This window comes from Protopterus annectens, chromosome 7.part0, assembly GCF_019279795.1.
Source record: "Protopterus annectens isolate FY-2018-M chromosome 7.part0, PAN1.0, whole genome shotgun sequence".
Taxonomy (NCBI): Eukaryota; Metazoa; Chordata; order Ceratodontiformes; family Protopteridae; genus Protopterus; species Protopterus annectens.
The window spans coordinates 1,162,039,198-1,162,055,579 of NC_056739.1; the positions used below are offsets into that span (position 1 = coordinate 1,162,039,198).

A 16,382-nucleotide genomic window follows, 5' to 3' on the forward strand; every position below is an offset into this window, starting at 1 on the left:
ATTTAGCCAGTAATTGGTCATTCTTTGATCAGTGTTCTAACTTGGTAAACAAATGAAAATAAAATAAAATAAAATTAACAGGAGTCCCAGCACTGAACCCTGTAGGACAATATTGGTTACCTTCCCACTCTGTGAGTTCTGTCTTTTAGTCAATTTGTTGTGCATCTTATCACATAGGGATCTGTTTGTAATGCATTAAGCTTACTAACTATGCTAGCATGGTGAATGGTGTCAAATGCTTTAGCCAGGTTAAGATATGCTGTGTAGATAGCATGGCCATTGTGAACGGCCTATGTGATCCTTTTGAAAATGTTAACCAGATTCATTAGACAGGATCTACCCTTATCAAAGATAACTTGATAAGGGTCAAGATTAATGAGATTGTTAATATCATAGTTTATCTGGACAGTTACAGCATGCTCCATGGCTTTATAAATAAGACTCATCAGGTTGATGGGCCTACAATCTGTGGGGTGTGGTGGGGGTACCCTTGTGGTGTGGTATCACTACTGTTGTGGACTAAACCTCGAAGACAAAGTCAGTGGCTAAACACAGGCTAAACAGCTTAAAGAGCAGCTCTACCAGGACTTGTCTGGTACTGTTTATCAAACAGTCAAGTATATTACCAGGTCCCATGGAGGACATTTTTTTTAATTTTGAAGAGCACTTTCAGTGTATGTTCTTTAGTGAAGATGAGGGATCTGAGAGATTCAGGGATAAATGGGCTTTAAATAGTCATATCTGGGATTTTATTTTCCCTGAATAGTTAAGTTTGAGGCCTTCTTTATACTGACATAATTCTGGTGTTGCTCCCTCTAAAATATGCAAACAAATTCAGTGCACATTTTGCCCCAGAGATCACCAAACAAAGCCCACGTATCCCTAAATCTCTCAGAGCCTACAGATTAAAGCATGATATTTCAAATGTCTAAGTACACTTAGATGATCAATCGGGTTTTACAGAAGGTTCATGTTAAACTTCATGACAGTACAATATATATATATATATATATATATATATATATATATATATATATACCAAGTTTGTGTAAACAATATGTAGAAAAAGCTGTTGTAACAAAGAATGAAAGAGAAAGATTAAGTATAAAAAAGATGAGCAGGGTGTACAAAGGTTTTTTTGGGAGGACAAGTAGCTAGAGGGAGTACTTAGAAGAAAAAAGATGGAATGACAGATAGTGATGAGGGGTTTCAGGAAAAGGGAGCTTGCACAATAGGGATGTGTGAACTTTTGTAGAGAAATGTAAGAGGAAAGAGTACTAAAGGCTACTGAATTATTTGTGTTAACCAGTAAACCAACATTAATACAACAGAAAGTGCTGGGAACATATTTCTGAAATAATTATGTTGCTAAAGGTTAATAAACAAATAGACCTGTTAAATATGTAAGAATTAATACTTTTGGTTTTTAAACATCTTTATTGAACATGACCTTTTTTTTTTTTACAAAGTGACATGGATATATTTTCAGTAAGACAAAAAAAAAAAAAAAACAGCCCGCAATAACAATTATTTTCATGCAGTATACATTTTAAAAATTTTGGCGGCCACGGTGGTGCAGCGGTTAGCATTGCCACCTCACAGCAAGAGGTTCTCCAGTTCGATCCTCAGCTGGGGTGCCTTCTGTGCGGAGTCTGCATGTCCTCCCTGTGGTCGTGTGGGTTTCCTCCAGGTGCTCCGGTTTCCTTCCCAAAGACATGCTGTAGGTGGATTGGACACACTAAATTGGCCCTAGGTGTGAGTGCGTGCATGTGTGTGCCTTCTGTGGAAGGTTGGGTGTGGGGCTGGCAACTCGACATTGTAAAACTCCACTGCCAATCATGAGCGGATGGTTATTTGCTGTGGTGACTCCTAACCGCGAAAATGCCGAAGAAGAAGAAGAAGATACATTTTAACAATTTTCATTCACTGCAACATTAAATAAATTTCTCAATTCCTGGCTTCCTTTAAATTTCAGTCCTCCTCCACCTGAACACTATCCTGTCTGTATTGTTCCCCCAAATTCAATTGAATTACAGGTAGTTTGCTCCTTTTCTTTTTCTAAAGATCCCACTTCCTGCCCCTTTACCTTCTTTACAATATTCAGTACTACATATACAGCTGGTTTAGGTTTATAGGTTCATACGTAGTTACTAGCCTTGCTGTCCAGGAGACTATTAATGAGCCTAGCTCGAATTCCCAACTGCCCCAGCACTGCCTGGTTAAGTGATTCGCTGAAGATCACACAAAAGGCTAAGGAAATCAAACCCTGTACTACAGAAAATAACCCGTTAATAGCTTATGTCCTTAATCTGCTGTTACAGCTGACATACTCTGGATTTTAATTTCCATTTCCTAGCAATTACTTGTTTTTGCAGCCATATCCTAGCTCAAATGAGCCATTTCCTTAGCTGTAATAATTTGCAACCCCAACATTTCTGACAAAGTATTCTGCAAGTGACTTTTAAAACCTGCTAGTTCATTAGATTCCCAAAAAACGTATCCTCAATTACCTCTCTGTTTCCCATTGCACCTCCAGCATATGCTATCTACCCAAGGAAAAACATCCCTGAAGCCTGTTTAGAATGCAACAATAATTATGGAAATGCTTCCATGCAAAAATCCTAAACCTTCTGAATGTTGTTACATAACAGTAAGCAGTACAGATGTCCTGCCATTGGTCTGTGTATATTGTCTTTCTATTTTCTCTCTGCAATCTTTTCTAACCTCCACTGATTGATTCCTATAGTTATCATGCAGTATTTTGTATACCTTACTAATTATCCATTTTTAACAGCAACTTCTGTTCTAGACTCAATGAAAAACTCTATCAGATCTGGTCTTTTATTTAACATTCCCCAGTCACTTTCTATTTGCTCATACTCTGAAAAATTAATACTTTTGTTTTTAAACTTTTGGGGTAAAATAATCACATTTGTGTGTTATCAATCACACATTCACATAGTTTCAAGGTTATATCTACAAATAACATTTATTTTACAGGCAATGTTTAGGAGTACCTTTCTATGTTATACTTGTATTTTTTTAAACATATACAGTACAGAAAACATTTTTTTAGATCATACTTTCTTTTCATTAAACATATACTGTGTAGGCTAAGTCTGAGACTTACTTAGACTTACCTCTCCATCTCTACTTACTCTAAGGTCAGACTAGCACACTGACAAAAAAAAAAAAACACCATTCAAAGAAGCTTAGGGAAATGCTTCTAACATAGCATTATCCTCTCAAATATGTTTAGAAAAGGAACATCCATTCACTCTAGCGCTGACTGCTCAAACAAATTGCAGTCTCTTCCTATTCTCCACTATCCCTTATTCTTCCCTAAGTTTCTCTAACACTGCAAAATGTATTTTCTGTCAAGCTCTTTGCTCTTTCCTTGTTAGAAACACTAACAGGAAAATACACTAATTTTCAGTTCCTGAATTTTTGACATTAAGATAGTTGCATGTATTTTCAGGCAGGACCTAACCTTAATTTGGTTATATTTTTTATTTTATTTACTATTCATTCATTCATTCATTCATTCATTCATTCATTCATTCATTCATTCAGTGGGTAAGTGGACTGGTCCATTAACCCTTTCAGGCATGACCTGAGCTCATAGAGCAGAAAATTCTGTTTTTCAATCAACAACGTTCTATACTATATAAGTTGTTGTTGTTGTCTTTCAGCTTTTCCCAGTTAGGGGTCGCCACAGCGGAACTCCGGTCCACTAATCATTGGCAGTAGATTTTCATGAACACCGAGGTGACAGCTCGACGTTCAACCTTCAACGAAAGCATGCCCATTTACGCATGTCTTTCGAACACCCACCCAACTGCGGGGAGGACATGCAGATTCCACACAGAAGGCACTTATCGCACTCCAGCCGAGAATTGAATAGGAGAACCTCTTGCTGTGAGGCAACAACGCTACCGCTGCACCACCGCAGAATTCTATACAATATAAGTACATAGTAAAATTTAGATTATACAATGACTGGCTGGTAACATCGTAAAATGAGCACGCTGATTGGCCAGCCCAACCAGCGTGCCCATTGAGAATATACAAAGGAAAAAGGTCCGATCGCCAGGACTTTTTTTCCGTTGATATATTCTTTAATTTTAAGGTTTTTAAAAAAAAAAAAAAAAAAAGCGTAGCAACGGAGCTCTTCTTTTCTCTGTTGCTTACTTTCCTGAGCACTGATGTACTGAGTATGCGTGGGAAAACAAGTTCCAAACACATGCGCAGTACATCAGCAATGGCAAAGCGGAGCTGTCCAGCGGCAGAAGAACAGCACGGCGCCGTTATACAAAGACATTATTTAAGAAAAGTAAGTTTTTTTTTCCTTAAATAATGTCATTGTATAATAGCAATAACTCACATCTGGGTGTGGGTAATGCTGGATTTACCCACAGTATTGCTTGTTTGCTCACTCGGGCTTCACCCTCGTGGCCAAACCACACCAACCGTGGGTAAATCCAGCATTACCCACACCCAGGCATGGGTTATTGCTTAAATATAGTATGTTTAAATTCAGATAGGGTGACATTATAAGAGCCAGTCAGAGTGTACTGATAAAAAATATACAAATGCAAGCTAAGATATGCATAACATACAGTGTAATCATACATGTAACACATACATTTCAATATATATGTGATATAGTTGTGTAAAATATACATTAAGAGGCTAAGAAAAGTGTATTAAATGTTTTCCATTATTCACAATATGGGATGTAAAAGTTGTAGTTTATTTGCACTACCACTAAGCTAGCACTCCCAGAGCCTGACGCTAAGCCTAAAAACAACTCCCAATTGATCCCTAGCACTAACTCTGAGCTAAGTCCCATTCACTCCCTACTCCTAACTCTGAGCCAACTCTTATTCTCTCCCTAACCTTAACTCTGAGCCAACTCCTGTTCACTCCCTAACCATAACTCTGAGCCAACACCCATTTGCTCCCTAAACCTAAAATTCTCATACTCCACCTAAACCTAAAGCTCCCCCCATTTCCCTTACCCACTTACCAGTTCCATGATGAGACATTTATGATGTCCAACCACTATGACAGCTGCCTCCCTGAACTCATAACTGAGTTCAAGTGCTGTCCAGCCAGGTGGGCAGATGGGGAAACAGCCACTCGAGCCCATAAGCAATATTGTTATCAGACTTTTGTCAACCATATTTATTACTTTACATTTTCAGGTTTCATAGATACAACGGCCACAAGATTTTTTTTTGTAGATGTGACACAAAGACCTATTACTTTCGGTAGAACAGTAGAATAAACAAATGCAGTGTATAGCATATAATGATAGTTATAACTATAAAATGGGTGAGGAAGTCAATAAGTTCTATGTTTTAATGTTTCTAAAGACCAGCTGCATAAAACGTACCATTATAAATCTCAGCTTTAAACTACTTCCATATTGTTATATTGTTCTTGCTAGCACATTTCAAGCAAATTAACTCACAGATTTTATATGCTAAATGCAAGCATCTCTTCTTCAGAATTAACCTTCTTAAAATTGCTTTGGAAAGTACCATAAACTACTACATATTCTCATGGGATAAGCCAAAGCCTCTTTCTGTACACTGTTACTTTACCTACTGCAAAACCCAATACAAGCTGAATGTGCTAGCATTCCTTTGCCTGACATCATTGACATTAGATGTAAATCATTGGGTGGGGAGCTTTAAAGTTCTAGTATGCCCTTACCCATCACACAAAGTGGATAGTTGTCCACTGTCTTTATACTTGTAACACTGACACTGCAGAGTACCCAGTAAGTTGATTCCTCAATAACAGAGTGAAATAATCTTTTAAACAATATTAAAAAATGTAGTCTGTAAAAAGATCTTGTAAGATAACCATATTTAAAATGTAGGGTGAAAAAGACAATTTATTTGAGTACACCGAATTTGGTGACTGCACAACTAACATTTGCAGTTTCAAGTATTTTGATGTAAAATGTATAAAATACCCATTTCTAAAAAACAGTACCATGAACACAGCTGCAACGTTTGTTATCCAGAACTCCTGAAAAGCATGCATTTGCCTTTGTTTGTGAAGATACTTTATGTCAAAATAGAATCCCACCATATCCTTTTCTTACATATGTTATTTTCCTGAAACTGTAACAAAAATAAAATACAGAAGCTCATTTTCCAAGTATAGTATGACATCTGCATATGTACATGGCACAGTATTATTGTATAATGTGGGCTTTAATGTACTTGCTCCTTGGACTGGGTATGCAGTGGTGTGAACCTTGCACTGATGGGTATGCAGTGGTGTGAATCCTGCTTTGACTTTTTTGGGCACTTTAGGATGCCCTGCTGTAACATCAGTGGCTGATTTCTTTAACAGTAATGTTAACTTAAAAGTGGGGAGAATCATTTTCTGTTTTATAGTAGTGTGGTGTCAAAGAATACTTGAAACAAGCAAGCAAATAATAAAAAAAAACATTTATGCAACAATTATATTCTTCTATGTCTGTGGCAAATTATCAGGAATGCAAGTTGCCTGTCCAACACCAAGCTATAAGTAACATGTTTTCCAGTGAATGGGTTCAGAATCTGAGGAACTATTCTGTAACACCCCCACAAGGCTGTCAAGTAGATCAGTATATGGTTGCTTGATGTAGTCTGCTAACGTTTACTCACAGAACTCTGGGCTTGTCCATAACACATCACTCTGTGCCCTCCAGAATTCACACTTTTGATAATTATGTGCTAGAACCCTGTCCTCTTTGGGTTTTGTAGGCAGCTGTTAGACTTATTGGCAAGGAATAAAGGTATTTATTCTTCACTTACCCCCATGTGGATAAATGGTTTGCCATTGACTAGAGCAGTTTCTAGTACATTCCATGTCACCAATGAAACGGTTTGCATTTCCTCCTTTTCCTTTGTACAAAAATGGGTGACATTTCCCTGACTCTTTGCTATAATAAAAGTAATATCTTGCATTTTCTCCATGTTGTCCTTCATCAAGTGGCAGGTCACATGATTTGTCTATAAAACAGAAAAAGACAAAGAGCAATGTTTAATTTATTCTCAAATAGCTGATTATAGTACTGTGGTGAACTGAAACATCTTAAACTTCCATCATTTCTTAATGATGCTGAGAGCCTTTATGCATTTTTTTCTTTATAACTTAATGTATTATACCAGTAAAGCAAAACAACAATTTACATGTGGAAATGAATTACACTAAATCTGCATACATAACCTCAAACCATTCCATCTTCATTTTCAAAACCCAATATGTATTTCCAATGGAGCTGTACTGTGTAGATCCATTCTAATATCTATGTTCTTTGCAGTTAATTAACCATTCATGTTAATGACTCATCCACTCATCATTCTTTTCACTTTTCCAGGATATGTCTCCTCATAACGTATCTAAAAACTCCTTCCCCTCTCATCCCACTCTCTGATCAAATCCAAAGGAATTCCAGATCTCAGCAGATGTCTTTGTTTTTCATTCTCAGGAACACAGACCTGTTATTCACTTCTCTTACCACACACCTCAGATGTCATGAGTGACACCCTTCTCCTTCTTTCATATCTTTTCACTTCTCATCAATGTCATGTTTTTACCTAGCTAAGTACAAATACTGACCCTAATTCCTCATGCAGTTCAATTTGTCTGCTGACTCTATTATTCTAAACAAAAATAACTTCCGTCTCTTTAGCTTTTCTCCATAAATCCACTTACAGCTTCATTATACATTATTCCTTTGCTGTGTGGCACAATCACAATCCCTCCAAATATGTATATTACCCTTCGCTGCCATCCCACATCTCAGATACTCATTGTCTGCCTGATAATAAGCCTTTCCACCACGTCACAGCCATTTTGTTGTCTTATGTCACCTATAAATGTCTTGTTTACATATTATTTGTTAGAATTATTGCCTTCAGTCTCTTACAATCTTTCTATGCTTCATTCTTTAGCTCCTTCTCTCTACCTTTGTACTTTTCTAATGCCATCTCTCCCACCAACTCTGTCTCCCCTTCTGTACCAGCAGAGTATATATTCTAACTCTGCTTCATCTTCTTCCATCTAGCCTTCATCTTCAATATTCACCTGCCCCATCACTCCCCTCACTGCAAATTGAGCCTGTTTATACTTCAGCTGTTACCCTTTCCCAGATTTCCTCCTTAAAACTTGAACTAGTTTACCTGTTTCCCTCTGCTTCCTTTTAAGATGTCCCCAGTCAGATTTATTCCCTTCTTCTCCCACCTCTCCCTCACATCCAGCATTTTCCCCACAACCTAGTTTCTTTCCTCCTTTAGTTTCTCATTTAGTTTTCATTTATTTGAAACACTCCTCCCTCAGATTTCAATGAACACCTTCTAGAAATAAACCATCACCCCTTCTTTGCCCCTATTTATTTCCCAAAGTACCAAGCCTGTTTCTGTCCTCTCGTTTCTTATCATTTAAGCTTTCATCATTACCCTATACCTTTTGAAATCAAGGTGGTTCTGATCCTCTTTCACTCCATCCAGATGAACTGCATTCATTCCAGCTCTTAACTCTTTTTACTTTACAGATATGTATGTATCTATCACACACCTGTCACACCTCTCCTACCATTTAGTGCCATCAGCAGGTGCTTTATGAGGTCTAAATTGAGGGACTATCATTTTCAGTGTGTTAATTCTCCCAGATAGAAAATTCCCCTAACCTAACCACATATCCACTTGTTTCTTCAGTTTCCCTAATATTTCAGCTCCTTAGCATTAATCATTTCTTCCAGTGAGTGTATCAATTGATTCCCAAGCACCAAGGCCTAATAATAACCACTGGCGATTTCTCATCTGCTCCACACCTTCCTCGTTGAGGGGTGTTAATTCTCATTTAACTGAATACTTGAAAGTGTTCAAGACCTTTGCATTCTATTAATTTCTCATAGTATCTGAATTCTTCCACCACTCCTTCAGTGAGCTGTCAGCATCTTTAATGTAATCAATCAGTCAATTGTAAAAAAAACTGTTAAAGAATTATTTTCATTCTGCCTCCACCTTCTGCGTCTATCCACCAAAATATTTTCCTCGCTATCAGCTATATCACCATCAAAACATATTTGAAAAAATGGGAAACCATAGTTTTATTCTCCTTTCAAGATTATTTTTTCTTGACCATAACTCATTTATAGGCACAAGTGCTCTGGTCGCCTCTTAAATTTCTCCCCCAAGTTCAATTTTTCCTTTGCTCAATGTATAAATTACCTCCCTAACCTTATCAGAGGCTTTTTTTATAGCAAATTGTACAGCCCCACTATCACCTATCATTTGTATCTGTAACCAGTCTATGTAATCATGCACTAATTTCCTGTTGTCTTCCAAAAATCTTTCCTTTACAAAGTCAGTCTAACCTCCTTCCATTAACATTCCAATCAACCCATACATCCTGGTTGTTCATAGGTTCATAGGTTCATAGGTTTATACTAGGCTATCTGCCCTAAGGCATTTATAAGCCTAGCCCAAATTTTTGTGGCTTACGCCACCCCTTATATGAAAAAATACTGTGCCCATTAGTTTGTTGTGCCTCTGTCCAGCAGTGACACAGAGATGATTCCCGGGATAAACCTACGATCTCCCATCCACAGGTCAAGATTTCTCTTGAACAGAGCCAGCGAGATGCTCTGCCTCCCATGGATCGGGATTTTATTCCACAGCATATAGGGAGTCCAGCACGCCCCATTTATATCCGTGCTAAGGTTTAAGTCGCTTGCTCTAGTGGTTTTGGTGGATTTGGATTTTTTGAGGTGGAGCATGTCCATTAATTCCGGGTTGGACATGGTCTTGTATGTCAGGCACATGTCACCTCTGAGCAGACAGTATGCAACTGAATAGAGCTGGAGTTTCTTCAATCTGGCAGCATATGACAAATTTTGGAGTCCCTTTATCCTTTTGGTGAGGAACTTTTGGGGTCTCTCCAATTGCTGCAGATGTCAGGTGAGATACATCCCGAATGGGGCATTGTACTCGATCATTGGTCTGATAAGTGAAGAGTACAGGGGAACAATGACCTCACTAGATCTGGATGTGAATCCCTTCATGATCAGGTGGGCAATGTAGAAGGTCTTTCTAACCACTTTAGCAACGTGAGTGTCAAAGAAAGGCCACTGTCAACCTGGGTCCCCAGGTCCCTGATAACCTCTTCTGTGCTTAGTGGATTGCCACCTATATGATAGCTTGGGGTTACCTTGTTTTTCCCGAAGGGTATGACTATACATTTTTTGGCGTTTAACTTCAGGCCATGGCTCTGGCACCAGCTATCTGTTTCCGTGAGTCCCTTCTGAAGGATATCCGTGTCCGATGCACTTTCCACTATGGCGCCCAGTTTGCAGTCGCCTGCAAACTTTGTCAGCCAAAGTCCTCCCATGTTGGCCTGTACTTCTGAGAAGTAGATGCCGAACAATAGGGGCCAAGGACCGAGCCCTGTGGGACACCACTTGTGACCGGCTTGGAGTCTGACATAGCGCCAGCAACTCTAACCCTGTGGGTTCTGTCCTTAAGCCAGTTTGCAACCCATCTTGTGACATATGGGTTTACATTTAAGCTGGTAAGTTTTTCTACAATACCCGAGTGGGGTATTGTGTCGAAGGCCTTTGCAAGGTCAAGGTAGGCTGTATGGACTACCTTTCCCTCATCAATGGCCTTGGTGACTGTTTCGAAGAAGTCGACCAAGTTCAAAAGGCATGATCTGCCCTTGACGAAGGCAAACTGGGTCGGGTCCAATGTCTGCAAGTCCCCTATATCTTTGTTTATGAGCTCCATTATGATCCTCTCCATAGCTTTGCAGACTAGACTTGTTAAGCTTATGGGGCAGTAATTACCAGGGTCCGTAGAGGCACCGCCTTTGTGGAGTGGGCCCACAGTTGCCGTACGCCACTCCTTGGGCACGTATCCTGTGGTAAGGCTGAGATTAAACAGCTGCCTTATGTGCGGGTTTAATTCCTCATTTAGCTCGTGTAGCACACAGACGGGGACACCATCTGGTCCCATTGATGCTGTGTTTTTAGCTTTAGAGAGAGCAGCTTTCACCTGCGCATTTGAGATGTATGGGAGGCTACACTCTGCTGGGATAGTTATCTCTCCTTTAGGGGAGAGGGTGGAGTTTGCACTGAACCTGTCTGCCAGTATGTTGGCAATGTCTGTGGGTTCAGTGATTTTTGTATCATTTTGGACTAATTCTGAGCATATCTGGGAGTTTCCACCCAGGTTCCTAACATAGCTGAAAAAGGCCTTATGATTGTCCTTTGAATCCATGGCAATTTTTCTCTCAAAATTGGCCTTAGTTGATTTTATGAGTGCTCGTATTTTTTACTAATAATGATCAGGGTGACTTCCCTTTTATGGATTTTGTTCTATCATGTAATAGCTTTCTCCTCTTATTGTAAAGTTTGTTAATGGCTGGGGTCCACCAGACTGGATGTTTGCCCTTTGTGGAAATAGTCTTGGTTTTATTTGGGATTGCCTGATCCATGCAGTCCTGGAGGTGTTCATAGAAGGCATTTGTAAGGGCTTCCGAGCTTGGGTTGTGGTTTCCACTGGCTCAGGGGCCTTGAAGGATACCGCACCAGTCTTGAGTAGTGGGAAGTTGGGTGTAGAGAAGTTCTTCACTGTGGTCTTTTGTTTGGGGTGGGGTGGGATGTGGATTTCCAGTGAGATTAGTTTATGATCAGATCTCACCAATGAGGGATATACTTCCGGTGTGGAGCATTTTGTCCCCATGTTTGTGATAATGAGATCTAGTATATTTTCTCCTCTCGTGGGAACAGTGACTAGCTGTTCCATGGCATTTGAATTTATGAACTCCAGGAACCGTTGGACTAGAAAGTTAGGGCTTGAGTAATGTTCCCAGTCTATATTTTGGTAGTTGAAGTCACCCAATATGATGGTGTTTGGAGATACATTTATACCCTCCAGTGTCTTCAGGAAGGCTGTGTGGGGTTCCTGAGTTTGAGAGGGTGGCCTGTATCATGCTACAATTTGTAGAGCAGTTTTGCCTATGGTTAGTTGCACCTGGATGGTTTTCAAGCTTAGATGTTGCCACCAACCTGGAGGTGTGGGTATCCTTTATGAATATGGATACACCCTCCTTTTGTGGTGTGGATCGGGTTTTGGGGCCGGAACGCATGATATGAGGTAAAACCTAATAGTGCCAGGGTGCTCTCAGGAGCCTTGAACCAGGTTTCAGTTACAGCACAGACATCGATGTTCTCCATACTGAGAAGGGCCTTGAGTGCGTGCATTTTGAGATTTAGACTTCTGGCATTGAGCAGCATTACCCTCAGTTTCTTCCCATTTTGTTTTCTAGGGTGGTAGGTTTAGAATTTGAGCCTTGCCTAAAAAAGGCACTATGGGGGTGGCAAGAGCCTTAGCCAATATCCGGAATCCCAGGGGTGACAGGTGCAAGCCGTCCCTTGCGAAGCAGCGTGGCTTGTCAAGCATGTCATCCCAGGCAGACAGACACTGGATCCCCTTTGAATGACACCAGACATTAAGCCAATTGTTAAAGCTGATCATCTTGTCTCTATATTGTGGCATCATTCTTGGTGAAGGAAGGATACTGCTCAGGGTCAGGGTCATACCTGCCTGGGCTACATAATCAGAGAGCTCCTCTATGTCTCTTTTCATGTAGTCCAGGGAGGTACGTCTCAGGTCGTTCACACCAGCATGGACAATGACTGTGTCATATTTGTACTTGCCGTGGAGTGACCAGAGTGCTTGTGTTATGTGGCGGATTCTAGCCCGATAGGCAGCTTACTGTGACCCTCTCCTTGTTCAGCCTGGTGAGTGGGACGTCAGTGTGTCTGACTATGGAGTCACCTATGACAAGTATGTTTGGTGTTGTATTTGGCCTTAAGGGCTGTGACTGCTTTGCACACTGCTTTTGTGGTTTATGTGTTGCTTGTGGGGTGTCTTGAGGTAGCAGTTGTTTGGGTGTCTGCTTTGGAGGCCTCTCCTGTTTAGGTAAATTTTACTCAGAGCCTCCGAGTATGTCTTTGTGTGTTTATGTGTTTGATTCAGTGGTGTGGTAGCATTATGTGAGGCTGGTTTTGTGGTGTGTGTAGTTGCCTTCTCCTCCTGTCTGGTCTTGCCAGTCCTGAGTTGAGAGAGCTCAGCCTCCAGTTTGGCTAAATAGCTGCATCTCTCGCAAGTATTTGTGTTATGTGGGAGGAGGAGAGGGTTGTCTGTGTACATGAGGCAGTTATAACATTGCCTCAAGATTCCCAGATTCACCAGCTGGACCGGAGAGGAGACTGACAACTGACCTTTGGACATGCTAGAATAATATTGGGAATTCCTTAATAATTGAAAACAAGGGCCAGTGGGGAGTGAGGGTGTAGTGCTTTTAATTTTTAGTGCTGACTTATATAATTGCTATAGTGAGCAAGTGCCAAGTAACTTGAGTGCAATGTGTTACAAGTAACTTAATGCAAAAATGACAAACAGTAACTTTCTTTCAAGTGAAACAAGGAACTAGTACAGTAAGCAATGCAGATATCACTAGTGATCCACAGAAGCGCTGAGAAGCCACGTATTAGGTGGAATTAGCTTCCAGGGAAATAACAAGCAAACAAACAACAAGCATATAAACAAAGCTAGATTCAGCAGGCCTGGATCTAGTCTATGCTAGAGCAAACAGGGTGTACCAATTTCAGTAAGATACAGTTCAAATATTCAGGCACTATAAACCTTTAACCAGAAATTCCCAGCTCAGAAGGGCAGAGTCTAGCCTCTCCTCCCACAAGAGTGCAGACCACGAACCCTCTTAATGTAAAATAACTGGCCTGAAAGCCCAAGTGCTTAAACCAGAATTAATACACTTTTAGAATAACAGACACTGAGCCCTCAATCAGCAGTTCCCAACCTAGAAGGATGTAAGCTACCTGTTCTGCCACAACAGTGCAGACCACAAACCCTCTCAGTGCAAAACAACTGGTCCGAAGCCCAAGTGTTTAAACCAAAAGGCTTAGAATGAGTTACACCAAGCAGTAATAAATACAATTGAGTATTTTAAGATGATGCAAAAGTAAAATGAAGTAGGTAGAAACACAAGTACAGTAAAAGCAGATAACATTTTTTTTTTTTTTTTTATCTGAACAAGTGCTGAGATCAAAGAAACAGATTTGAGTGCTGAAACTAGAAAACTGGCTAGTTATAAGAAAAAAACAAGCTAGAAGGCTTCCCTCAAACACCGAAGGGCTTGGGGGCTCAGAAGCCTACAAATAGTCTATACCACTTAACAGGAAAGGCAGGAAATAAGCTTAATTTTTTTGTCTGTTTCCCAGATGCTCTCTTTGTACACAGTAGGAGTGCCTGAAATCAGAATATGATCTCACTGCACTCAGTTGAGTGAGCAAATGAGATGGGCCCAGAGGCAGGCTGAGGGGCGGCAGTTTCAAGGCCACTAAGATTAACACCAAAACAAAACAGGGAGGGTGGATGGGAATAACTGAAGAGCAGAATAACTGCAACTTGAGTTCAATATTCCTTCAACACAGTTTAAATCAAATTAAATACTGTATTTTTTTAAAAAAAGTGCAGATAAAGGTACTTAAATTCTCTTATACGTCCAGTTGAATATAACCAAGTTCTTAGCTGGCCAAAGCTGAGGTTTTTAAGCAATAAAAATTTCACAATGCACCACTTAAAAAGGCAAGGACAGGAAATCAAAGAATGTGGCTACCCCCACACCTGTAGTTACTAGCAAATAACACACTAGCTTCAGTTCAAGTTACTAAAGATCATAGACCCTAGTGACACCTATAGGTACTTGTCTAGCATCATCTGTGTCATGTTTCTAGGTGCCTACTTTTGTCTGTCAATATTTATTTTAATAAAGGCAAAACCATTTTGAATGCAAACTATTGAAATACAACAACTTCATGTCTGACTGATATGGTAACAAAATTTCCGGTGACAATAGCTAAAGAGATAATAAGTGATCTGCATATGCAGAATTTTTAAACACAAAAGTGATCACAGTATCACAGTTTGTACAAAAAATGAACTGCAGAAAGGCAAGCACCACAAAAAGAGTAACTACATAACCACACACACACACACACACACACACACACACACACACACACACACACACACACACACACACACACACACACCAGTACAATTTATTCACTGGACATGTTTTTTTGTCTGGAGTTGCTTTATTTGTGGTGCTTGCCTTTGTATAGTTATTTGTCTTGATGTGCATAATTTTGCATATGGTCAGAACTTTTATATTTCTGTAAATATATTAACCAACCAACATAAAAAAAAAACATTTACCTGACTTTATATGAAAGTTCACAAATGAATGAACAAAAGTACAGCTGAAAGTACATATATTGTTATTTATTAGCTAATTGTATTACTTCTAAGGTTTCTGGCAGAGTTGAAAAAAGCCTTGTAGTCAGTGGCAGCTGGTGACTTTAAATCAAAGTGGGCTGCAGGAGACAGTGGAATGGGTAGGGCCAATGAGAATGGGTGTGGCCAACCACAAAGGGGTGGAGTTATGCTAAAAAATGCAAAAACTGGGACTTTAATTAAATACACTGCCCTGAGTGCCAAACCATCATTATGAGAGTCCAATCAAGACAAAATGAAGTGTAGAAGAAAAAAAAATCCAATGCATTGACTACATGACAGTTTACGTAATATCTAGATGGAAACAAAAAGGTTGTGAGGCATGAAAAAATAAATTACTTTTTAAATACATTACTGGAATGCCAGTCAAATCAAGTATAAAAAAACAAGCAGCACTCAACTCAAATAATTTCTCCTTGCACTGCAGTTCTAATTATAATTTATATATAGCTTAACATGCTGAAAGTAGCAATCTCTGTGATACCCCCACTTGTAAAAATGTTTCTTATCCAAAAAAGACCTGCTCCCTAACAACTATCTACTTGTTTCATGGGGAAAACATGATGAAAGTAAAAAATGAACAGCAAACAAGAAACAAGCTCAAGATAAATTGCTTACAGGATTACTGCACAGGTTATGGACCACACATGATAGACTGCCATTTTGTTTAATTTATATGTAAAGCCTGCAAAGATGACTGCAAGTCTCCAACAAATGTAATGAGGTTCTGAAAATACTGTAATCCTGTCCTTTAATTAAATACTGTAATCCTGTCCTTTAATTACAAACGCTATACCCAAGGCTTATACGCTATCTAGTTATGTAAATATTCTCTGCATGGCAACAACAAAAAGGCTTTCAATGTTGGCAATTCTTTAACAGTATGCTTATTAAAGCTTACTTGCATCTTACAATCTTAGACAAGCTTACCTGATGATGGTCATCAAAGCATTGCTACTTAAACACAGAGCAACAGGCACTGCAATGACA

The 16,382-nt window shown here is 39.5% G+C and overlaps 1 protein-coding gene across 1 annotated transcript in view; it reads right to left on the minus strand.

Annotated features, from left to right (window-relative positions):
• Positions 1–16,382, minus strand: part of LOC122806924 (inter-alpha-trypsin inhibitor-like) — a 209,620-nt gene that overhangs the window by 167,558 nt on the left and 25,680 nt on the right. The window contains exon 2 of the mRNA XM_044077749.1: positions 6,819–7,016. Coding sequence (XP_043933684.1) covers positions 6,819–7,016 — 198 coding nt within the window. The remainder of the gene's footprint in view (positions 1–6,818; positions 7,017–16,382) is intronic.